The sequence below is a fragment of the Sturnira hondurensis genome, unplaced genomic scaffold (assembly GCF_014824575.4).
Source record: "Sturnira hondurensis isolate 20B ecotype Veracruz unplaced genomic scaffold, ASM1482457v3 Scaffold0018728, whole genome shotgun sequence".
In the NCBI taxonomy this organism is placed as follows: Eukaryota; Metazoa; Chordata; class Mammalia; order Chiroptera; family Phyllostomidae; genus Sturnira; species Sturnira hondurensis.
In genome coordinates, this window is record NW_028091359.1 from 19,343,683 (window position 1) to 19,368,163 (window position 24,481).

The 24,481-nt window shown below is 49.8% G+C and overlaps 1 protein-coding gene and 1 pseudogene across 1 annotated transcript in view; one reads left to right on the forward strand and one right to left on the reverse strand.

Annotated features, from left to right (window-relative positions):
• The window catches only part of PITPNA (phosphatidylinositol transfer protein alpha), a 39,205-nt gene extending 18,257 nt beyond the window's left edge, over positions 1–20,948 (reverse strand). The window contains exons 1-7 of the mRNA XM_037070443.1: positions 20,689–20,948; positions 16,953–16,983; positions 11,056–11,201; positions 7,440–7,531; positions 3,178–3,185; positions 2,073–2,147; positions 1,414–1,497 (exon numbers count right to left, since the gene is read on the reverse strand). Of these exons, the coding sequence (XP_036926338.1) occupies positions 1,414–1,497; positions 2,073–2,147; positions 3,178–3,185; positions 7,440–7,531; positions 11,056–11,201; positions 16,953–16,983; positions 20,689–20,708 (456 nt within the window). The 5' untranslated portion in view covers positions 20,709–20,948. The remainder of the gene's footprint in view (positions 1–1,413; positions 1,498–2,072; positions 2,148–3,177; positions 3,186–7,439; positions 7,532–11,055; positions 11,202–16,952; positions 16,984–20,688) is intronic.
• Positions 20,707–22,877, forward strand: LOC119003596 (60S ribosomal protein L18a-like; annotated as a pseudogene).
• The last annotated feature ends 1,604 nt before the right edge of the window (positions 22,878–24,481 follow it).

A 24,481-nucleotide genomic window follows, 5' to 3' on the forward strand; every position in this document is an offset into this window, starting at 1 on the left:
GCCAGAACTGAAAACAACTGGCTGTCATTCCTGAAATCTGACCTGATCTCTCTCTGGCTTGTTTTTTTTTTTTTGAATTTTTTAAACTGGCATGTTTTAATAAAGTCATTATTGTATAGAACATAATAGAATGTTCGATGTATCGCTATATGTATCCTCTTGAGTATTACTGACAGTCTCACTTCACTGATTTCTAATGTAATCAATGCTGCGTGTTAATTAACCATAACAAAAGTTTAATCTTTGGCCATTCCTCTGCATTGACCAAGGTCTCAGAAAAAGCCAACTCATTACAGCAACTACCTAACAAAAATAAGGAGATCACACATACACACACACGGCCATAAAGTACTTCCCAAAGCTGAGATTTCTTATGCGTGCTTTAAAAAAATAAGTCTTCCCTACCTCTGCTTCTCTCCATTCACAACCAGAGCTGACAAAATACTCAAAGAGACATACTCTTCGCTAGTATTCCTGTTTGAGAAATACCTGGGTATGTATATTCAGTCTGAAAAAATCCATCAAGCTGTACACTAATGATACATTCACATTGCTATATATGACATACTTCAATAGAAAGTTTTTTGAAAAATCCACTAATCTTTTGAGGGTGGGAGTGGGAATAGGTAAGGAAGCACAAGATGGTTTTCATATCTTTTTTGGAAATGCACAAATCAAAGTATCTTAAGTGCATAGTGATTCCAGGAAAGAGGTACCATACCCCTGGGATGAGAAGGACACACACTATTGCTGCTAATGGGCAGAGAGCCAGATTCCTGTGCCCAGGTCCCCACAGGCCTGCCAAAGAGGAAGACTTCATGCTGAGTGAGGGAGAACTGCCCTTTTCTGTCCTGAACCTGCTTTCTGGGAGCACAGCGGTGCGCATGGCAGGCCCAGGCCCTGCGCTCCCCAACTGCACGGCCAGCAAAGCACTGTCCATTTCCAGCACCTGCTGCCATGCTTGTTACTCTGGAAGCCACGACCAACTTCTTGAGGGCAGGGGACTTGTCTTTTCATGTATCTGGAACAGCCCTCGCCTGGAACACACAGAATACCCCAAACACAACAGGCAGACAATACAGTTTCTTAGTTTACTGGGTTGGAAAATAAATTTGAGAACTAGTTTCACGCTCAGTGTGATTTCAGCAGGGCAAATCATTCTTGGACTACCAATGACACCACAGTGTCCAGGGGCAAAACAGGACAGGACACTCACATCTGGGCCACTATATCTCTGCTGGTATTCCCAGGTCAAGACAAGGGAATTATTGGTACTGATTTAAAAACTAAAACACGTAATATCCAAGAGAGAACTTCCCTTTCAGCCAACTTGGGCCTGGTTCCCTGGTTTCTCTGACACTTAGAGGTCACTGCTGCCTCTCAAGGCCACCCACATCTCTAAACAGCTCCTACCTTGCTAAGTACTTGACTTCGATCTGCGATGTCTATATATATGACTTCCACATGTTTCCATGCCTCAGGCTCCAGTTTGTGCACCTGCAGGAACAAGGAGGACCACTCTGTAGTTTGTTTTTTTGAAGATTTTATTTATTAATTTATTTATTTTTAGAGGGGAAGGGAGGGAGAGAGGGACAGAAACACCAATGTGTGGTTGCCTCTCGCATGCCCCTCACTGGGGACCTGGCCCAAAACCCAGGCATGTGCCCTGACTGGAAACTGAACCACCAACCTTTCAGTTTACAGGCCGGCACCCAATCCACGGAGCCACACCAGTCAGGGTGATAGGTGTATTTTGACTTTGAGGAGTTAGTGGCAAATTGTGCTCTACAGAGGCTGTAATTCTGATGTTTTAAAAATGCAGTTCCTCTGTGCCAGGAGCTGCATCTTAGATCAACCCCAGTACTACAGAAAGGTCTACATGGAGGCTTGGAGATAATATTTTGCAAATGAGAAGCAGAGCAATCCCATGCTGGTAGGACAGGTCTAGGCAGAGACCAGGAAAAAGGGAAGCACAGAGAGGACCCCCGCAGGGATGGAAAAGGCACAGGGCAGAGCCTCAATACCCTACTGAGGCTTGGAAGCCCTTGGAGCTCTTGGGAAGTGCTACTTACATTCTCCTGGGTGCCAAGATCTGGTTTGTGCCAGGTTTCAATTTTAATCAGAAAGTCTTCTTTCATGTACTCATTCTGAAAGGCGGAAAAATATGTTACAGTCACCGGGCTCAAAGTTGGAGAGCAACCACTACTGGATCATGAGCAGTCCAGAGTCCAGCCTCTGCCTCACAGTAACAGCTAACCTTACTGGGAGCCCACAACAGACTAGGCATGCGGTATCTCACTCAACCCTTTACAAGGTCAGTAGCAATGGCACCCTCATCTTATAGATGAAGAAAGTGAAGCTCAAGGGGGTGAGGTGACTTCTCTAAGGCCACAGAGATAAGGATAGAGCTGGGCCTCAAAATTAGCTTTGTCTGACTTCCAAACCCATGACTCAGCCTCTGTGCCACACTGCCTCATGCACAGGCGCTAATGGTTACTTAGCAGGGTGAGGAAGAGCTCGAGAAGACCCTCTCACCACCCACGAATGTCCACTACTGCCTCATTCGCTCCAGCCAGCCATCTCAGCAAATGAGCTCTTCATGCTTATCACTATCTTCCTCCCTTAGTGCTTTTTAAAAACTGGAACTACACAAAGGAGGAACACAGTCCATGAACTCCCTATCGGGGATCAGGGTCCCAAGAACTGCCTATGTTGACCCACAGGAACCAGGCACTGGATGAGGATGCTAAAGGGTGGAGAGAAGGGGCAGTGAGATGGTCATGGGAGAGAAACCTTGCTGACGCCATGATGCTGCCAGGGGTCAGTGCTCACTGGGGTCAACAGATGCCCAGTGGGAAACCCCACTCAGGCTACTGACCTGAAGTTCTACACAACCCTGGTGGTCACTCTGCACACGTGGGACCCAGAGCTAGGATGTCACAGCCCTGACTGCTGCACCTGACAAAGTCACGTGCCAATGCAGCTTAAAGAGGCTACTTCGCCAATGAACAGGTTCCTCCTCAGGGCTGAAAGGATTAAGCCTCAACAGCTCCAAAAGTCTCCCAGGAGAAAAAGAGGAACACTGAGGAAGCTCCAGTGCGGTTACATTTTTACTTCCTTTCTTATAAATCATCTACAATCCCACCACCTCTGCTCCCCACCCCCAAAAATACTTACTGTAATAACTGCTCCAAGGAAGGGACATGGAAAGAAGAAAGAAAAAGATTAATGAGGATGAATAAATATCTGCCCCTCAGCCCCAGAGAGGACAGCAGTGAAGAGTTCTCCACTCCCTGGGGTTCATTCCACAATCACCCACCAGCCCCAGGGGGTGTATTCGGCACCTCAATGCACCAACCCTCGTGTTTCAATCATAGAAAGGTTCCAAAGGACCACATCTGGAATTTAATTTTAAAAATGCCACTATCAGCTCCTTGGGATTCTTTCCAGCTGGGCAAGGAAAGGGGACTGGTTCTGAGGGGCTGAAGCACTGAGACCCACCACTTGGCCTCAGAGCGTCCCTCAGTGTCACCTGCTTCAGGGGCATGGAGCAGGGCACTTCAGAGCGGGCACTGTCTGTCTGCCTTCCGCGTCCCTCCTCTCGCTGTAACCAAACCTCTCACCCTCCATACTCCTGCTCATTGTAATGAGACCCCCTCGGAAAGCACGGTTTAATTATTTATCAGAGAAAATGACTGCGGCTCTAATGTCACCGGGGAGCAGACTAGCTCTCATCCTGACGACAGCCCGGATCATTCTGTACCCTCTGAATTTGGAGCTACTTCAACTTCTGGTGGGTGCCACACTGCCATGTTTGGACATTCATGGCCCTAACAGTCAACCCCCAAAACTCCAAAGCTGCAGCTAAGGTTATCTCTGAGATTTAGATGAGGGAAAGCTGAAATATAAGGAATAAAATCTACCTTGCATAGAAACAATCCAAGAGACTGTAAGTAATTTCCCCGAAACCAGTGAAAGAAACTTGGAAGAAAGCACGGGAGTAAGATTATAACTAAAAAGCCTACTGAAAAGAGTGTTCTGCTATCAGCGTGGAGAAAACTGTGTTAACGAAAGGCACGTGGTGGGTATCATATCCATCGGGGGGAGTCCAGAGAGGCCGGTCTGGCCGAACACAGCACATCTAGCAGCCCCACCCCAAGGATGGAGACAGCAGCATCAGGGGGGCCTGGTTTGATGACACCCGCCCCCAGGGTTCCCCAGCTAACCACCTGATCTGACCCATGTTCTCCAAGCAACCTCCTCCTTCTAGTCTGGCCTCTGTGAGGACAGAACGTGCTAATCGACAGACACAAGAGTCTGATCACAAAACCAAGTGAACATTTTCACTACATATTGGCATTCTGACCATATTCTGGTTTCCCTGTAAAGGAGTCCACAAGGAAGGAATGCTCTAATCAGCAACAAGAATATGTGGTTTCATTAGTAATTTTGGATTTCAATATATCTTAATATATGGGCATATGAGGTTTTTATGCCTTTGTCTTTTTCTTCCTTTTTTAAAATCTATTGATTTAAGAGAGAGAGAGAGAGAGAGAGAGAGATCAGTTTGTTGTTCCACTTATTTATGCATTCATTGGTTGATTCTTGTATGTGCCCTTACCAGGGATTGAACCCACAACCTTGACGTGTCGGGACCCTACTGGGGCAGGGCCTGTCTTAGTCTTTTTGAGACCCTTAGAAATAGATCCACTCAGTTTGGACAAATCAGGTTTCTGAATCAATGAGGATGATGACCCTCTGTGGCCTTTAATGCCAACTTGGGTGACCAACCAACCTTCCCTAACCTCTAGCTCCTGCTCCTCCAAACACCTCTGATTCACAGCACTCCCTTCTCAAACTGCAACCCTGAGCACACTGGAAGAGTCCCAGGAAACTCTTTGAAGTTCCAAAACTGGGCTCTCCAAATAAGGTACTTTAAAGCCAGGGCTTAGCTAGACAATTCAGCCAAGGGTTAAGGCTAGAAGGAAGGATAGAAAGAGAAACGTCTTTCTGTTCCTCTTTTCACTCACAGACCAAACCCAACCTCAGTGCCTCCTCACATCCCAACCCATCAGCAAGGGGAGAGAGACAGAAATAAGGTAGGAAGACAGAAAGAGCTGGTAACAAATAGAATATTCCAACTCCATTTTCATTCCACTCAGAATAAGCTTAGAGCCTTCCAAGAAGCATGAGGAATTTATTCCATGCTCCTTTATCCATCTTGCTTCAAACTTTGATCTACTTGGTCCAAGCTTAGATGTCTGAATCAATCATCTTTCTCCCGCCAACCCCCAGAGGGAACTGGAAATTCGCTTTCTTTATTTTATTTTCAAAGAGCAAGCGTCTAACTGAACAGATCTGAGATTCGACATATTCATCTTGTACGTCACCATCTTGATGGTGACCAGTGTGACAGTGGCACCCACCGAAAAAACCTACCTTCCCTCCACCCCTGCCTCTTCTCCATGGAGTATTTAGAAATTACTTTTATCTTTTACTTCTTTTGGTCAAAGATCAGAACAATATGTAAGTGAACATTTGACAGCTAGCAAAACGCCCATGTCAGCTGCAGCACATCCCCCGAATTACAGAAGATAGCCGCGTCCCTCGGTCCGCACACGCTGCGTGCCCGGAGCCCTGCCCCAGGCACGGAGGAGCCCATGCTATCTGTTTGCCTTCTTCAAGCCAAGTTGGCTAAGGTTCTTATGACGCATGCTCAATGCAACTCTCTTAGACATCAAGAAAATTCACCTTTGGCCCTAGACCAGACATACCCAGCCACAATGCAACAGTCTTTTAAGAAAGTGTGTGCAAGCCTCTTGTCTAGGAATTTAACAGCTCCTTGCCCGGTGCTTCCTAAGCAGTGATGTTTGCACTCACAACTACAGCAATAAAACTCACACACACCCCAGGTCCTGTCAATGGTTGTTAATCTCTTGGTGTAAGGTTCTTAAGGATTGGAAAGAGCAATGACCCTGTGCTTTAGACTTTAATCATTCCCAAGTTCACAGGATAAGGACCACATGGGTGGAACATCCTCATCAGATATAATCTAAGAAGTGCCAGGTTGCCAGGTCCCCCCAAATAAGGCGAGTGAAGCAGGACAGGTAGGCAGAGGCCGGCAAGAGGACCCTGTAGCCAGACTGCCTGTGAAAAGAAACACAGGTGGACTGGGGCAAAGGCCACCCCCCGCAGAGACACGTTCCCGGGGACCTCTAAGAACCAGCCCAGGACACGGATCAGTGCCAGCTGGGGCCCTCCAAGAGGTCTACTCCGGAATCCTGGAAAGCTAGGAGTCTGAACTACTCAAAGGGAATCCCCCAAAGTCTAGAAAATAGTTTTCTGTCCAGGTACAAATCTTTCCTTTCCAGAAACTCCATGTAGGAGACTGGCCCACATTTTAAAAATGCACCCCCGCCCCCACCTGTAACTACAGAACATGCTGGTTTAGTGTCAGTCAGGGCCTTCAACAGCGACTTCCCTCCTCCTTGCCTTCCATCCCTCCACCCAAACTGGCGCACACACATTCCATGAGTGACAGAACATATCTGAGGAATGGCTGATTCTGAGTTCCGTGTCATCAAAAACTGGGCTGATTTCCACTTTCCCCCGATACTATCAGTGCTCCTTTGCTACGTTTTCTTGGTGTCTGGGCCTGGCCCTCCCGGGCAGGAAGGCCACGCCGCAGGCCCTTTTCTATCACTGCTGCTCTCTCAACGTGTCCTTGGCCTCAATGCTATTTTTCAAGCCAAACACAAATACGTCACATTAAGACTGGAAATTGCTGTATCTAATAATAAGGGAATGGTTTTAAAAGACACAGCACATTCACACAATGCAACACTAAGCAGCCAAATTTAAAAAAAAAAACAGGAGACTATACAGGGACAGGGAACAGAATTCCCATGTACTGACTAACACGAGCAATTTAACAGTTAACGTGATGTGATCCAAAATTTGTCTAGGAAATGTGTCTGGAGATTTTACATAGGTGTGTCTACATAAGACTTAAAAAAAGGACTACAACAAAGACATGAAAATGTTAACAGTGACAACCTGGGGGTAAAAGAATCACGGGTGGGTAGTTTCTTTAGTTTGTATGTACTTACTAAAATTTAAACAGAGAACATTACTTTTGTAATTAGCAAAAACAATCAAATATATTATACGATCCCCAAACAAGAGGGGCTGGTTCTGTGCCAGCTCAGGCCACGACTGTTGGGTGGCGCGCACTCAGCTGGCTGCCACACTGCACTAAACAACACGCCGCGGGCCTCAGGTCTGAAGGGCGTCCCTGAACTCATCCGTCCACTGGCTTAATCTGGAAAATGAACATGAGACTCCAAACCCCAATTCATCTCCACCATTGGGTCTATCTGACCAAATCCTCTGTCCAGCTTAGGGCCCAAACTCCAGCTTCTAGCCAGGCCTGCACTCACCAGTTCTGCAATAAGGGTAGGCATTCCATGCTTTTTCGTGAATATTCAGGGCTCCCTCTGGGGCCAGCATTCGAACAAATGTGGGCACTTTGCTATAGTGAGAAAAGGGGTTATGAAAAGAAACAGAGGACAGAATTAGAAGACAATGGGCTTTAACATCACATTCTTCCAGCCACCACTCCAGCTTCTTCAATGGGGACCTGACAAGTAAATTTCCATGAGATAAGTAGGCTACTCTTGTGTGTGAGAAGCCACCCGTCAGAACCCAAACCTGCAGCCCACCTGGCTACTAATATCCACCCACGCTCGTCCCACCACCCACCAGGAACAGAATAGGAGGTGAGATCCAGGCTACTTGCTACACATATCAGCCATTATATTATCATTGTGATTTTTTCCCAGAGCTCACTGGGCCCAGGGCATTATATTCCAAAGGGCAAGGATGAGCTGCCTCCAAGAGTATACCAGTCCAGGCGTATGGGCCAGAGAGACTGACTGACTGACTTCAAGTATAGGATCTGAGATGATCCGATCTGTTGTCAGTTCTGGGGCACCAGGAGGCCCTCAGGGCCATCTGCCTCCCAGGGCAAAATATTTTCTTCTATTTAAGTCTTCTTATCTCAGGTTACAGAACAGTATGTTCAGTAAGAGTCCATGTTTTTAAAGATTTTATTTATTTTTAGAGACAGGGGAAGGGAGGGACAAAGAGAAGGTCAGAAACATTGATGTGTGAGAGAAACACCAACTGGTTGCCTCTTGTACATGCCCTGTCCAGGGACCGAACCCACAACCTAGGCATGTGCCCCAAACAGGAATTGGTGACCTTTGCTTTGTGGGATGATACCCAACCAACTGAGCCACACTGGTCAGGGCCTATTTTGTTATTTCTTTTTTAAAGGTACGGATATTCCTCTGCCTTAGTTTTTCACTGGTATTCTAAGCAGTCTTTAGCAGGCTCCAACAATCTCATCAACTTTAGTGCTTGAGGCCCAAGAAAAAAGAGCCAGCCCCAATAGAGATCTAACTCGGAGCACTCAGATCAGCCCTCTGAGGCTCAGTCACTCACTGCCACACTCATTTGGGTAAGTATTCCCATGTACCTGGAACCACACAGACTTGGCTCCTGCCCTCAAGGAGCTGACGTTCTAGTGGGGAGTATAACCGACCGGGCAGCGGACAACACTGTGTGTGCCACAACAGGTGAGCACAGGGCTCTAAGGGCAGAATACCAGAGAACATGGTGCTGGCAGCATGGTGCAGGGGGAGGCTCCTCAGAAGAATAAGGATTAGCCCTGGCTGGCATGGCTCAGTGGATCAAGCGCCAGCCTGGGAACCAAAGGGTGGCCAGTTCGATTCCCAGTCAGTGCTTATGCCTGGGTTGCAGGCAAGATCTCCATTTGTGGGTGTGTGAGAGGCAACCACACACTGATGCTTCTCTCCGTCTCTTTCTCCCTCCCTTCCCCTCTGTCTAAAAATGAATAATTTTTTTAAAAAGAAGAAGGATTAAATGAGCATATAGAGTAGAGAGTAAGTAGGACTAAGCTAGACATGAGGATAGGAGTTGGGTGGGAAAAGCTAGGAGAAGAGAGAGAAGTTCAGGGCATGGAATAAAGTAGGAAATACAAGAGAACCTGCAGAGGCTGGGTCTTAAAAGATCTTATAAGTTACATCAAAGGGTATGGCCTTTCTCTGGAGGGCAAAGGGAAACCATCCATAGCTCTGAAGCTGGGGAGCAGCAGGTCTGTCTTTTAGAAAGAGCACTCAACGCTGTGTGAAGTGGGAAGCAAGGTGATCAGTCAGGAGCTACTATGGCAATGAAGGCAGGAGGTGATGAGGGAAACGGAACAGTTGGCGGTACTAAGGCAATAGAACCAACAGAACTTGACTTGCTTAAGGGACGAGAAAGAGGGTAGTGGTGAACCCACGCTCCTGACTGGGGCAATGAGATGGCTCACGGGAGGCTTTGGTGCTCATGAAGAGAGGTGGCTGTGGCATTCAGCACTTTTTGTTATTGTTGTTGCAGCTGTGTGTTTGGAGTTAAGGAAACAGTAGTAGCAGCAGCTCCAAGTTTACGCCCTGTCCTGTAAGCCAGAGGGTAAGACAGGTCCCATACCTCCTCTCTGCGGCTCTGGTCGGGCCCCTTCCACCAGCCTCCCCGTCTCATTTCAAAATCCTCTTTAAAAAATACAAATGCAACTATGGAGAAGACAAATCTTGAGCCTTTAAAAACTTTTTTTAAAATTTATTTTTCAATTATAGCTGACATACATCTCGAGGCTTATTTTAATGAACTGTTAATGGCTCAGTAAGGACTGGCTGGCAGGAGGAAGAAGAGGAGGCAGAGAGGAATAAGACCCCTGGCAAGGAAAGGGGAACACAGTGAGAGGCCCCGCACCCCACTTCACAGCACGGCCTTCCTCCTGGCACCAGCACGCCCAGGATCCTGCCCCTGGGCGGGTACCTGCACCCCCCCAGAGCGGCAGATAACACGCAGTGAGGGTTCTCACCCAACGAAGATGAAATTGGTTTTAGTTTAGTCTGATAAATTTTGTGTTTGTATATTTTTATCACAATTTTTATAATATTCAGATTAATTTTCTCCAGTTTTGGGTAACCTGCTTGGTTCAACGTCCACTCAAGCTGATGGATGTTTGCTGTTGCTTTCAGCACCCTCCAGATCAGCTCACAGCTTGCATGCAGGGTGGGCAAAAGTAGGCTTACCGTTGTTCATAGGGAAATAATGCAGTAATTAAAAGTAATACAAGAATAAACTCTGTGTTTCATGTACTCAAAACTAAAATATTTTTGCCTCATCCTGTAATACCGTTTTAGTCAGGGATTCAGCAAATCTGTGCGGTCTGCTAAGGATTTTAGTACACGAATCAGTTCAGACATTTAAATGCTTATGTCTTTGATCCAAAGAGAGGTGCCAAAGTTCTTCTGGTAGCTCATTTCACAGTATTGGAATTTAAAACGCTACCTGAGCCAGCAATCCCACTTTTAAACACGTTTACTATAGATTTACACACACGGGCACATGAAGAGGTTTGCACAGGAGTTTTACCGCGGTTCTCTGCGTAAACCCCTAGAAATGACTAGAAACAGACGTTGACAGAGACAAGGCGAAACAACTGACGGCACGTCTGCACGGAGTAATGCTCTGTGTACTTTCAAAGTGAAGCCAGACTGCTGACGGGGAGAGGAAGCGGTGCTGTGATCAGTGACAAAAGAGCAAAGTCGAACAGTTCCGTGTGGTATGACGTCACCCGTGCTGAGGTGACAGTAAAGGGAAGGGACACCCACTCACCCCCACCCCCACGCACTCATGGACGATGAGCATCGCTGTGGGCAGGGCCCACAAGAAACTAAACACTCTCACCTTTGAGGACAGGGAGTCTGGTAAAACAAATATTGCTTTTATTTTTAAAAAACAAAATAAAAAACAAAACAAAAAGCAACTGCTAAAACCTTTAAGTGAACAAAGGAGTACTACCATCTACACCTGCTCTCACAAGTGAAGCAACCTGAGCAGCTAATAGCCTGGAAACCCCCAATTTAGCCGTTCTCTCCACCTCCCAACCAGGCCAGCTCCAGGCTCTGCTGCGCGGCCACATACCTCTGTAAGTGGTAGATCTTGTGTGTGTACTGGCCTTTCTCACCGTCCTTCTCGTATGGCTCATTCACCAGGACTTCCACGCCTTCACCGCCACCCGTTTCATTTTTGCTGGCCTCAGCCACAGAATACAGCTGTCCTACTTGATACTAAAGAAACAGAGAGATGGGAGTTATTGACAGTGCAGAATCTTTGCAACGGTTACACACTGTCCGTTTGCCAGGACCTGACTGGTTAGTTCACTCTGGGGTCCCCTCATTCAAGAACTGATTCTGAAGCTTCACATGGAGCCTTTCCCAATTCCACCCAAAGCAACTGAGAACGCTGCTCCGTGGCCTCTCTCTAGCCATCAGACGGTTTAATTTCATCCTTCCCATGTTCACACCACCACCCAGGTTATAGAGTCCAAGACAGCTTTTGCCCTGCTCTTAAGACCTCAAAGCAAAGTCGGGGGCAGTTACTAGAAGTCTGTTTATCCCATTCATTTAAACAGACTAAGACGTGACTTCTTGCTCCATCGGTGAGCCCCTGCTCACCCTGCTAGCAGCTCAGGAAAGCGCCTCGCAGGCAACCAGACCTCCGGATACTGTCCGGACTCCTGACGGGGCTGGTGCCAGCGCCCTGCTTCCCACGTTAGACGGCGCAGATCCCTACCCCACGGTCTCCGCTGGCTGGGTGCGCCCTCTGTGTTGGCACTTTCTACATGGCAAAAGCCTAGTTTTCCTTTATTTGGGTCACATGCCACCCTATCAAATCGCCAGTCAAGATCACTGGCCTCCTCTGACCCCACAGGACAACTCTGTGTTAGGGCCAATGACCTGGGCAGTGCCCAGGCCTGGCCCTGCGGCTCCCTTCTCTCTGAAGGAAGCTGTCTTGATAGAAAATAAGGTGCAAGGAGAAGGAACGGGAGCATTTCATGCAGAAAGTTACGTCTATACCACAGGATGCACCTTGCCAGTTGCTGCCAGTGCCAACCAGGCTCAGCAACTCAGAAAGTATGAGAAAAAGGCCACCCCACATGTTTTGGGGGGAACAAAGGTTTCCCTTGCCCTCTATGCCCCCTTCCCTACCTACTGGTCCTCTCGAGAGTGAAAGATGAGAGCATTTTTCTCCCTTGGAGATTAACACAGACAGGCTGTGTCTCTGGGCAGCTGTCACTTAAACCACTGCCTGCAAGAGCAAGGAGCAGAGGCAGCTCCCACGGCTGTTTCCCCTCAAATGTGGAGGCTTACTCGACCAGGCAGCTTCCTAAGCATCACAGGGAAATTTCTGGGCAAAGTCTGGGAGGGGAAGCAACCGACCAGGACAACTTACTGTTCACCACAAAGCTGAAAGAGCCCTACCTTCCAAAGCAACAGCCCAGGACAAAATGCCAAGGAGACGCTCCGGCAAGCCACCAAAGCTCAGTTAATCCCACAAAGAGGAGCTCTGGGGTGACAGCCAGTCGTCTTGACCTTGCTAATCCAGAGCAACATCAGTGTTGCTTCAATGCCCCCGTGGAACCCCAAGCTGCCCCTAGGCCTTTCCAAGGCCACCCCCTAGCTGAGGCACACGCAAAACCCCCTATTAAGTGGGTCAATGTCTGGCTGAGCCAGGGGTTCCTAAGAAGGAGCAGCAATTCTGTTTCAGAGAAGAGTCGCAAGGACACCCAACCACTGACTCAGCAATCCAAAAGGGCAGCCTGAGAAAAGGTCTGTCGGCGGGGACTGATTTGCTGCTGGTGGTGCTCTTTGCCGGGCTGGTGCTTGGGGAGGGGCTCCCAGCAGAGACTAAGCCCCTTCATGGGTTCCTCCTCAGCTGCAGGAATCAGAGGGCAGGCTCTAAGGGGATCAGTCTGTGAGACTGGCATCTTCCCCTGCTAATCTCCCTTGATACTCTGATCCTTTAATCCCAGTGAACAAGTGAGGGCAGTTTTGTTAATCCAAAGGGGTAAGTAAAACTGGCCTCCGCAAGCCACCAGTGAAGGACAGTGTCACTGTCCTAGGGTTCCCTTTGGCATAGTAGCTCCACACCCTGGGAATGAAGAAAGCAGCCAGACTCAAACAGGGTGAAGGTGGGAGTGGGGATGAGACCTGACATCAGATAAAGAGCCTTGTGGAGACTGGGATCCAGCGGCCTCAGGCCTAGGACATTGCTCCCTGCCCTTGAGATCTGTCCCCTGCCCCGAAGAACTAAGACACTCGGCTGAGAAAAACAAGAGACTCCACCACTTCGGCAATCTGGGAGCGGGAGCCCACGAAGATGCTGTGGGTGGGCCTAAAACACTGACATTAAACAAACCAGCACAGCTGGCAGTCCCACCCACGTGGCCCTGCTAGGCCAGTTAGCACAGGGGAATGGTGCCATGTGTCTCTGGAAATCAGTGAAACAGCCCTGCCCACAGGAGAGGGTGGGCAGCCCTGAGCCAGGAGTCACTGGTGGACAAACCCACGCGGAACAGCCAGTTTTTTCGCTCTGCTGAATGCCCAGCCACCCTGCACAGGGTTGGTTAGGCCAAAGGCCCTGGCCAGCCCGAAGCTAATTCCACCCCAAAACATCAATGCAAGCCATCAAGATGATTATGAAGATGCGGTTTTCCTCTCTCTCTCCTCTTTCCCCCCTAAATCAGAGAGCTCTGAGGGCCTCGAATCATAGTCTCCAATGAGGAAGTGAATCTATCAGTCACACAACATGGGCTGTGCCCACAGGAACCACGAGTCAGGATGGGGTTATAGACAAAGATTGAGAAGGCTGGTCATTACTTGTGTCTCCTTTGACCCCCCAGTCAAGTTCTTCTGGTCTTCTGGAACTAAGGTTCAAGCCATCAAAAGAGCAGCTTCTGCTTCAACCCTAGGCCACGCACTGCTTTCTCAACAGCACTTCTCACTGGGGACAGGCTGACCACCCGCAGGCAAATGTGAACCCTCATCAGCGCCGACTTCCCCAGCTCCTGCTTCAACCTTCAGCTCTGTTCACCTGCCCCACTGCCTCCTCACTGCTGCAAAAAAGCCATCACAAGCTAAAGCCCCAAGGCACAGACACTCTCGGAGTTCCCCCTCTCCCTCCATTCCCGGCCTGCCACAAGCTGTCAGTGTTCTGGCCCCTCCAGCCACACCGCAGAGCAGCCAGGGGCTGCCACGGGCAGGTGTTGGTCCTCCTTCGTCTGCCACACTCCTCAGAGACATCCCCACCCTCCATCCCGTCAAGAAACTCCCTGTGAAAAGATCCATTTCACCCACAAATGCAAAACTGAGGTGCTCCCAAGTTCCTGGGGACACTTCCTGACTGGAGGAGCAGGGTCAAGCTGTGCAGCAGAGAGGGCGCCATCAGACCCCCAAGAACTGAGTCCCAGGGCAGGAGACATGCTGGCCTTCCCGCCTGGCCCCCTGGATTGGCAAATCATCACTTGCTATTTTTCATAAACGCAGCAAGGCCCCCAAAGGAAGTGGGTTAACAGGGGCCCCCCAAGCCAATGCCTGTCAGCCCAAGCATGCGGTTCCCAGGCCCTAGGCACACTTCAGGTGCCTCCAGGGATCCCAGCATCTATCTGCCACCCCCTCCCCCAGCTTCCCTAGTCCTGCTTCTCTTGTCCTTTTCCAGGACTCCCAGATTACACTCCAGGCCCACGTCTGGCTCCTGTCCCCAGGTCTCCAGGGCTCTTCCCAGACATGAGCCTACCACTAGAGACAACCCTCTGAGGCTAATACCTGCCCACCACTTCTTCTTTTTTTTTTGCAGTTGGGGGGGGGGGGATCAAAAAACTTGGTTATTTGTTTCACTTAAAGTGTGCGGTAGGCTCTGTTGGCCTGATTTCCTTTTTCAAAGGTCCATTTCAGGCCCTGGCTGGTATAGCTCAGCGGATTGACCACAGGCCTGCAAACCAAAAGATCATGGTTCGATTCCCAGTCAGGGCATATGCCTGGGTTGCAGGCCAGGTCCCAGCAGGGGCCAAGTCCCAGCAGGGGATGCATGAGAAGCAACCATACATTGATATTTCTCTCCCTCTCTCCTTCCCTTCCCCTTTATAAATAAATAAATAAATAAATAAATAAATAAATAAATGGGGCTGGAAGTGAAGTAACATGTGGCAGGCTCCTTCAATAAAAAAAAAGTCCATTTCATATTTGGAACAGATTGGAAGTTTTCTGGGGGCTTCACACTGACAGTGCAGGAAGAGAGCAACTGAGGGTTTGGCTGACAGACTTCACCCAGACTTGAGCTTCTGGAAGTGGGGGTGGGGCAAGGGCTATGGATTCAGAAGGAAGCAAAGAACAAGGCTGAGCCAGGAGAGGACAGTGGAGGAAGTTTGAAGAGAGGGTGGGACAAGGGAGGCTCTGTGACAGGTCTGTCCTGAGTCAGCACGGCCTTTATACTTTCTCGTGGCAAATCCTGCCAGATCCTCACAGACAGAGACGGCAGGCCCAGGAACCATAAAAGGACAGAGGGCAAGCCAAGCCTGCTATTCCCTGCCCTCCGTAAAAGGAGGGTTCCGGGCCTTGGTCTTCCCAGCAGCCACCCAGAGTGAGGCGAGGAAGGGCCCCAGAGATTCCCTGCCCTGCTGGTTTGCTGCACAACCAGAGAAAGCCATGCACACTTCCCAGTCAAGTCACGGAGGTCCCAGAAGTGCCCGCACTCAATCCCTTCGTGTCTCTGAACAGGCACAGTCCCAGCAGGCAAAGTGGCTGATTTAGCTCTGCTCAGCCAACCAGCACACCGATATGCAAGGCGGGCTGCTCACAGGGGCCTGGGTACACGAGATAAGCGCCTCCCCTGCAGGTAGGAATGCAGACTGGAGCAGCCGCTATGCAAAACAGTGTGGAGGGTCCTCAAAAAATTAAAAATGGAAATGCCTTATGACCCAGCGACTTCACTTCTGGGTATATATTTAAAGAAACCCAAAACATTAATTTGCAAGAATGTACGCACCTCTATGTTCATTGCAGCGTTATTTGTAATAACCCAAGATATGGAAGCACCCCAGGTGCCCAGCAATAGACGAGGAATAGGAAAGTTGTGGTACATATATACATATAATGGGATCTACTCGGCCACAGAAAGAAATGAAATCTTACCATTTGTAACAGCATGGATGGACCTAGAGAATATTATGCTAAGTGATATAAATCAGTCAGAGAAAGACAGATACCATATGATGTCACTTACACATGGAATCTAAAGAACAAAATAAACAAATAAAATTGAAACAGACTCATAGATACAGAGAACAGACTGACGGTTGCCAGGGGGAGGCAGGTGGTTGGGGAGCTCGGTGAAAAAGGTGCAGGGACTGAGAGGCACAAATTCGTAGTTACAGAACAGTCATGGGAATGTTAAGTACAGCGCAGGGCATGTAGGCAGGGATACTGTAGTAACTATGTGTGGTGCCGGGCAGATGCCAGAAATATTGGGGGAACAATCTGTAAAGTATATGGCTGTCTAACCACTATGCTGTACACCTGACACTAACACAAAATAATATTGAATGTAAACTTTAATTGAAAAATAACTTTTTTATTTATTTTATTTGATTTATTTATCTTCGGAGGGGAAGGGAAGGAGGGGGGAGAGAAATATCAATGTGTGGTTGCCTCTTGTATGTTCCCTGCCGGGAACTGGCCTGCAACCCAGGCATGTGCCCTGACTGGGAATCAAACCGCGATTGTCTGGTTCGCAGGCCTGTGCTCAATCTACTGAGGTACACCAGGGCTTGAAAAATAACTTTTTAAAAAAACTTCCTTTCCTATCCTCAAAGAAATTAAATTTTAAAAATAAGTGCCTTCCTTCCACTGAAAGTAGCACCAGGAAAGTTCAGGTCCAGAATTGATTACCTCAATGTTAGAACAAGCATGAAAGGCATACAAAGAGTTTGGGTCACTGGGAGCAATTGTCCACAACCAGGGATAAAGTGAAGAAGGACTTACCTCATCTACAGACACCGGTAGGATGACTCGACTACAAGAGAAGGAGAAACAGTAACAATTCAGGCTTTGAAACCTACCCAAGGTTCTTCCAGCATCCTCTTAGAAGAGCATTAAACACTTTGTTGCACATGAGACCACACTCACTGTCAGAAACCCAGCAGAGAAGGACCCCTAGCGCTTCGAGGCTAGGACCCTCTGTGCCCTCCGGTATCCCAGTTAGAGCCCTGTGATTCAGTGCAAACATGTGCCCCAGCCAGCCACTTTGCAGGCAGGCCTCTGACATTTAGAACTGTCTTCTCCTCCTTCTCCCCCTCCACTAATCTCCCCAATAAAACTTGCCAACAGGTAGAGTAAAACAGAGACGTTAACGCAGGAGGACCCAGCCCTGAAAACTCTGAAGCCAAGGTAAGGATACAGGCCCTGGGGATTCACATCTCTGTGACCCAACCTCCCAATAATGCAACCCTCAAGGTGAAAGGTTAGGGAGGGGCCAAGCTTCTCTGAGGCTGAATCACTCTAAGCATGGGCTAACCACCTCTGCTCTGGGACAAGACATTACAATACAAGCTACTGCCACAAAGCCACCAAGAGAGGAGATACCTAGCTTGTGTTCGGACTTCTAGAAGCTGCCCAAAGGTACCCCAACTAATCACTGTCTTTTCCTTCTCCATTTCAATGACCACCAATTCTTGGAGGTACCACCAAAAACCTGACAGAGAAGCCATGGCCAGCGAAGTCCCCACACTGGTTAGATCTCCACCTTGGTGTGACAGCTAGTGACACTCCTCCAGGTGGCTTGCGTTTGTCACGAAGAGCAACAGCCAACCCCTAGTTCAAAGCTGTGAGGTCAGAGGGCTGATACCAAAATGCTTGGCTGCACTCATACAAACCAAGGCAGCTTCCAAGCCGAGATTCCAGCCCCCAGACCCCAGCTGGAGCCCCTGGAGCCTGCGGTATCTTGAGTGCTTGGTGAAGCACGAGCTGCTCTGTTCTGTCCTGGGCAGTGGTCCCACCAGTCAGGATCCTTGCTCCGGGTTGGTAAGTAGTGGTCCACTCACCATTTTCTAGTTCCACAAAGGTCCCTCAGGTAGCAAGGAACACCCAGAGGGGTCTGAGAAAAACATCACACTACATGCAAAGCACCAGGCAGAAAAGTAGCAGGAAAAACAAAATGGGTTCCAAGTCTTTTCTGCATGCTAACTCCCCTCCTCCAGAATGACTCAAATAACGTAAATCCGGCAGGTCACTGGATGCTGCCACTAATGCTCTCCTCCCATTTAAAAAAGGCCGACAATGCAGAAAAATACTTCCAACTTGGAGGCCGCAATTTCGGCACCATCAGTAGAAACTTCCTAGAAAACAATCAGCCTATTATCTTTAAGAACAGCATTAAAAATCACATCTAAGAATTTGCAGAAATCAAATCAAGGAGAATCCTGTTAGAGGAAGTGTCAGAAAAATCAACAGACCCTGGATGGGCACCAAGTCTCCTTTCCACGGAAAGAGAAGAGCATCAGCCAGTTCCTGATGGGATGCTCACACCCGGACATTGCTCCCTGGCTCCCTGAGAGCAAAACCACTCCAGCAGCAATAGGGTGCAATTCCTAAGGATAGGGCCACAGAGGCAGTGCTGGGCTGAGACTGGAGCTGTGCTCAGCTCACTTCACTGTGACCTTCACTCACACCCTTCACAGAGCTGCACTGCTGCAGCCACAGCCAAGTGTCTCAGATGCCCCCCTCCGCGTCCCCTGCTGAGGGATGCACACTCGTGTCTGATCACACACAGGGCACACGTCAGGCAGGAAGCAAACGCACATGCTAGGCAGGCTCCGCATCCCTAGCACCTTGGACCTTTCCCTAGTAGACTTCAAAGAGAGGAGAACAAAGAACGGGAAGGGAGGACCACTCTTGAAAACTCACTCTGATCTCTTCTGAGTGAAGGTCCCTCCCTTTCCTCTCCTGTCTGACCTTCTTTACAAAATTACAGGTTTCGACAGATTCTAGGGCCATCTGGGAATAGAAAAAAGGCCCTGGAGAATGGGAAAAGCCTCTTTTTTGGACAGTCCAAAGTGCACGATGCTCTGGCTGAATGAACATCAACTGAAAGTCAAGAAATAAAGGCAGAAGGCTTCAAAACAATACTCTTTAGATGAGGGGTCCAGCTGGCATGACACCTGAGTTTCTGCTCCCTGTGTTCTCCAAAGCGCTACGTCCTCAATGTTGTAAACACCTCGGAGGAGCAAGTCCGATTGGGCAAGGTGCCTTCACTGACACGAAATCAGCCCTCTGCACACCTGCTTGGCTACCAAGTGCTCTCCACCAGTTGCTCTCTACTTGGACACTTGGACATCTCTCACTTCCAGAATTCCTGGGCCTCTGGCCCAATGCTGTCCACTTGCCCTCCCCTCCACGAAAGCACGGTTCTACTGTAAATGGTGCACACACACCTCCAATCTCTCCTCTTTGCAAAGAGAAAAAAAAGTCCTGAGTTGCTTCCTTGGAACCATGAGTTTCAGGGATGGGTCATCTCACAGTTGGAAAATATAGCAATCCCAAACCTCCCCGCCTGTCATACAATCCCCTGCACTTCAGGAGCAAGCCCTGAAACTCCTCCCAGAAGTCACTAGTTTCCCACCCCTTAGTCACTACTCAAGAACTCCCTCCCCCTTCATTGTCTTTTCCCAACTAATGGCTTTATGGTCACCTCTTCGATTCCTCAATTCCATCTCTTGGCACTAAGGCTGAGAATTCCCAACAGATAGTTTGCCCCTGTTCCCCACCGCCACTCCAGGGATTCTTATATTTATTCACCAACGTACTCTTTCCAAACTACTCTCTACCCTGGCAACACCCTAGCTCTATCACTCCCTCATATCACTCCAGCCCCTGCCTGATATTTTCAGGACTCCCTGAATCCCAAGTAATCATCTTAAGCTTTTTTCCCCAACACCTCCTCTTCTATACCTACCACTTGGGCACCATGGCTTGTGCCCAAGGGGTGGGTCCTTAGACCCTTCCCCTGTCACCCAAGCCTGGCCGTGACTCCCTATCCTTTCTCCTTTATCCACTTATTACGATCTTTCTCCTGACACCTAAGGGCAGCCATTCATTCTCCAGGCTCCCCTCAGCACTCCTTCATCTCAGCTCCATTCCTGAAGATGTCTTATCTGATCTTCTGAGCCTCCTAGCACTGAGCATCCCCCACCGCGCTCCCCTCACCGGCGGGCTCACGGACTCTGCCTGCCCTTGTCTAACTAGTCCTCGGCCCCTCAGACAACTCCTCCCCCTCCAGCAGGTCCTCAGCGCTCGCAGCCACTCCTGCAGTTCTGGCTGGCCCCTCCGTCCCCCGGCCCCCGCCGTAGAACCATCCCAGGTCTCCCCCAGTACTCTCAACCCCCTCAGGCCCTCATGCCCTGTCCAGCTCTCACTGTCCCCCTGACCCTGTCTCAGGCCCTATCGGGCCCTCATTGTCCCCTGGGCCTCTCCCCAGGCCCATCTGTCCCTCACTGCCCCTTGGGCCCCACCTCGGGTGCTGTCCGTCCCTCTCGATCCCCTTCGGCCCCACCTCAGGCCCTGTCTGGCCCCCGCTGGGCCGCCCCGCAGCCCATCCAGCGCTCTCCATCCCGCTGGGCCCCGTCCGGCCGCTGCATCCCCTCCGCCAGGCCGTCAGCCTCCCTGGTCGTCATCCCCGACCCTGCCTTCCTCCTCGCTCCCGCACGGCCGGGCGGACACTCACTACTCCTTGAGCAGCACCATGTCGCTTCGCGGCTCGGCGGCTGCCCGCTGCCCTCCCGGCTTCCCGCCCGCTTCCCGGCGGCCGCTCTCCCCGTGGCCCGGCCCGGCCCGGCTGCCTGTGCGTCTTCGTCGTGGTCCGCTCCGTCCCCGCCGCCCTCGCTGCGGTCGCTGCGCCGGCTCCTGCGCCCTGGCCTCACAGCCTCCCGCGCCCCTGCCGACGCCGCCCGGAGCTCCGGTTCCGCAGCGCCGCGCGGGGGCGGGGCGTCTCTGCGGCAACCAGAGCGTCACACGCAGCGGTGCGCGCTGACCTCAGCGCGGAGGCGGAGTCTCCTCCGCCAGTCCCCTCCGATCCTTAAACGGGCCGCGGCATCGGCGTGGCGAGCCTCTGAGGCCCACCTGGGAGCCCGCCGGTGGGCGGAGCAGACGCTGGGCGCGGGGGGCGGGGGCGGGATTTGGCGGGGTCCAAGGGGTGACAGTTCTGCAGCTGGAGCGGATGTGCCCGCACGCTTGAGTCACCCCAGTGGGGTTGGTAGAGATCTAGGAAAGGGTTGTCAAAAAATTATATTAACAACAGCCGACTTTACGTGCAAGTGCTGGACTCCTCAGAACGACACCACCGGAAAACACTGTGCTGATTTTTACAACAAACTCAGTATTTTAAAGTATGTACATGTCTCCGAAATAATTTACATCTTTTTTCCACAGGCAAAATGAAAGGTGATATGCAAAAACCACTGAGAATGGTTTTATATTTGATATGAGCATAATGGATTAATTGACACCCCTTACCCACCAGAAAGAAAGAAATTATAATAAAAGCTAACATTTATTGAGCACATACTATCTATGCACCAGGCATTACTTTAAGTGCTTCCTGCGTATCAACTTTTTTAAAAACTGATTTTAGAGAGAGAAAAAAAATATTGATTTGCTCAGGGATCGAGCCCACAACCTTGGAGTATCAGAATTTCGACGCTCTAACAATTGAGCTACTAGGCCAGGGTCTGTTTTTTACGTCTTTGCTCCAGGTGTGCACAGGCGTTAGCTCTTAGGTGCAGGGGCCACAGCACTCTTTGACCGGCCCCCACTGTGAGCCAACAGCCCCGCTGTTGTGTCCTGGAGACACCCCCAGCACCTGATGCTCTGAAGTCCCAGGTCTACCACTTGTCACCTGTGTGACTTCGTGCAAGTTACCGAAATTCTCTGTTCTGCCTCAGCTTCTTCATTGGCAAAATGGCACGATTGTGCCTGTTTTGAAGCAACTTCCTAAAGAAATTTTGTGCAGTGCGTGGCACATTCCGTGCTGCTGTTGTTGGGGGCAGAGGCGTTGGAGGGGCGGAGTTGGGAAATGGACACTGCTGCCCCTCAAAGCTACTTCTACATGCTCCAGGCTTAAAGGGGGAAAAAGAAGTTAATCTCCACCGTTGTCAGGTTGGGGCGAACGCAGAGAGAACGCGATGGAGGCCTGGCACTGGGAAAGTTCAAGATGGTGGGGCGCTGCCTGCCCACCCCTAAGTGCCGCGCACCGCCCCTCTACTGCCTGCGCATCTTTGCACCTAACCCCATTGTTGCCAAGTCCTGCTTCAGGTACTTAGTGTCTCAATGGAAGAAGATGAAGAAATCTTCAGGAGAAATCATCTGCTGTGGGCAGGTGTTCGAAAAATCCGTCCTTCGGATGAAGAACTTCAGTATCTGGTTGGGCTACGACTCCCGCAGTGGGACCCACAACATGCACCGGGAGCTGACCACGGCAGGTGCCGTCGCCTAGTGCTACCGAGACGTGCCCGCCCCCCCCGCACCGTGCCCGCGCCCACTCAACCCAGATATGAAGGTGGAGGAGATCGTGGCCAGCAAGAGCTGCCAAACAGCAGTCAAGCAGTTCCATGACTCCAAGATCAAGTTCCCACTGCCCCACCGGGTCCTTCCTCTCCAGTACAAGTCCCGCTTCAGCACCAAGAGGCTCAATGCCTTCTTTGAAATGCAGGGCCTCCCTGTGCCCTGGCCTGCCCAGTTACACTCCTTGGAGAAATCCGGGGTGGGGGGGATAAACAAAGAAATGAATCTCCACTGTCACAGTGATCTTTCCCTCTCTGAGGCCTCCCTGCTTCCTTCCCTCTCTGCATCTCCGCCTGTACTTCTCCATCTTCTCCGCACCTAACCCTCTAGCTCCGGCTCCTGCTCTTCTCATGATCACTCTCTGTCTCCCCTGTCTCTTTCTTTACCTCACCTCTCTACTTTCTTTTATCTTTCTTTGTTTTTCTGACTCTGTTTAATCTCCCTCTTGTTATCTCTCCTTTCCATTTCTTTCTCTCTTTACCCTCTTCCTGTCTTTCACCACCCCTGTCCTCAGGCTTTGTCACTCTACTCTGGGTGATGCATCTTCAGCCTGTATTTCTTTCACTTTCTTTTTTATTTTTTATTGATTTTGAGAGAGATTGATTTGTTATTCCACTTATTTGTGCACTCACCTGTTGATTTTGACTTTTTTAACCTCACCTGAGGGCTTTTTCTCTTTCTTTTTTTTTTTTTTTTTGTCCTCACCTGGGGACATTTTCCATTGGTTTTAGAGAGAGGAAAAGAGAGAAGAGAGAAACATTGATGTCAGAGAGAAACGTCAGTTGGTTACTCCCTGTACAATTGCTCTGGACGGGTGATCAAACATGTGCTCTGACCAGGAATCAAACCCACAACCTTTCGATTACAGGAAGATTCTCCAACCAACTGAGTCACACCTGCCATGGGTTGATTCTTGTATGTGCCCTGGCTGGGGGCTTCCAGCCAGCAACCTTGGAGTTTCGGGATTAGAATCAACCCGGCCAGGGCTCTTTTATCTTCCTTTCACTGCCGTCTCCTTTCCCCATCTGCTCTTGGTGCGTGTCTGTCTGTCTGTCTGTCTCTCTCTCACCTTCACCTTGGTGTCTGTGCCATCTCAAGGTTCTGGCCCCTGGATGGTTCCTCCTGGCTGGCCCCAGTTACTGCCTTGGTCACAGACACACCTGTAACCCATCTCTGGGTATCTCGGGGAGACTGTGTTTCACTGTTTCCATCTTCTGCTCTGTCCTTCCTGGCTGCTGTAAACATGCTCTTCTCTCAGCCTGTGTCTCAGCCTGTTTCAACCCCTTTTCATTTTATTTCTGTCTTTCTCTTTTGAAAAATTTCATCCTCTGTCCTGGCTGGTGTGGCTCAGTGGACTGAGTGCTGGCCTATGAACCAAAAGGTTGCTGGTTCAATTCCCAGTCAGGGCATACCTGAATTGTGGGCCAGGTCCCCATTTAGGGGCATGTGAGAGGCAACTGATTCATGTTTCTCTCTCACATAGATGTTTCTCTCTCTTTCTTCCTTCCTTCCCCTCTCTTTAAAAATAAATAAATAAAATCTTAAAAAATTTTTCATCCTCCAACTATTTAGCAACAGTTCCATGCCAGGCACCTTTTGAGGCCCTGGAGGTATCACGGTGACGGAGGCACGGCATGTGCCAGCTCTCAAGGAGCATTTGTTCTGGTGGGGAGAGACACCAGGCAAACAAACACGTGAGCCTGGCTGCCCAGCTCGTCCCACTAGGCAGAGAAGTGTGCTGGCCAGGCCAAGCCAAGGCAGGGACTCAAGCCCACAAGGGCAAGCTGGCTCTGCGTTCAGCTTTGCCTGACAATTCTGTGCCCCAAACAGGGGCTGTGGGCCACTCTAGAAACCAGACTCAATAGCGTTCATCACGTACCAGGCTAAGGGAGGCACAGGTTAAAAGAAAAAGGCTCCAGCCCATATAGGGCCACATTCTAAAGCGAGACAGATATAAC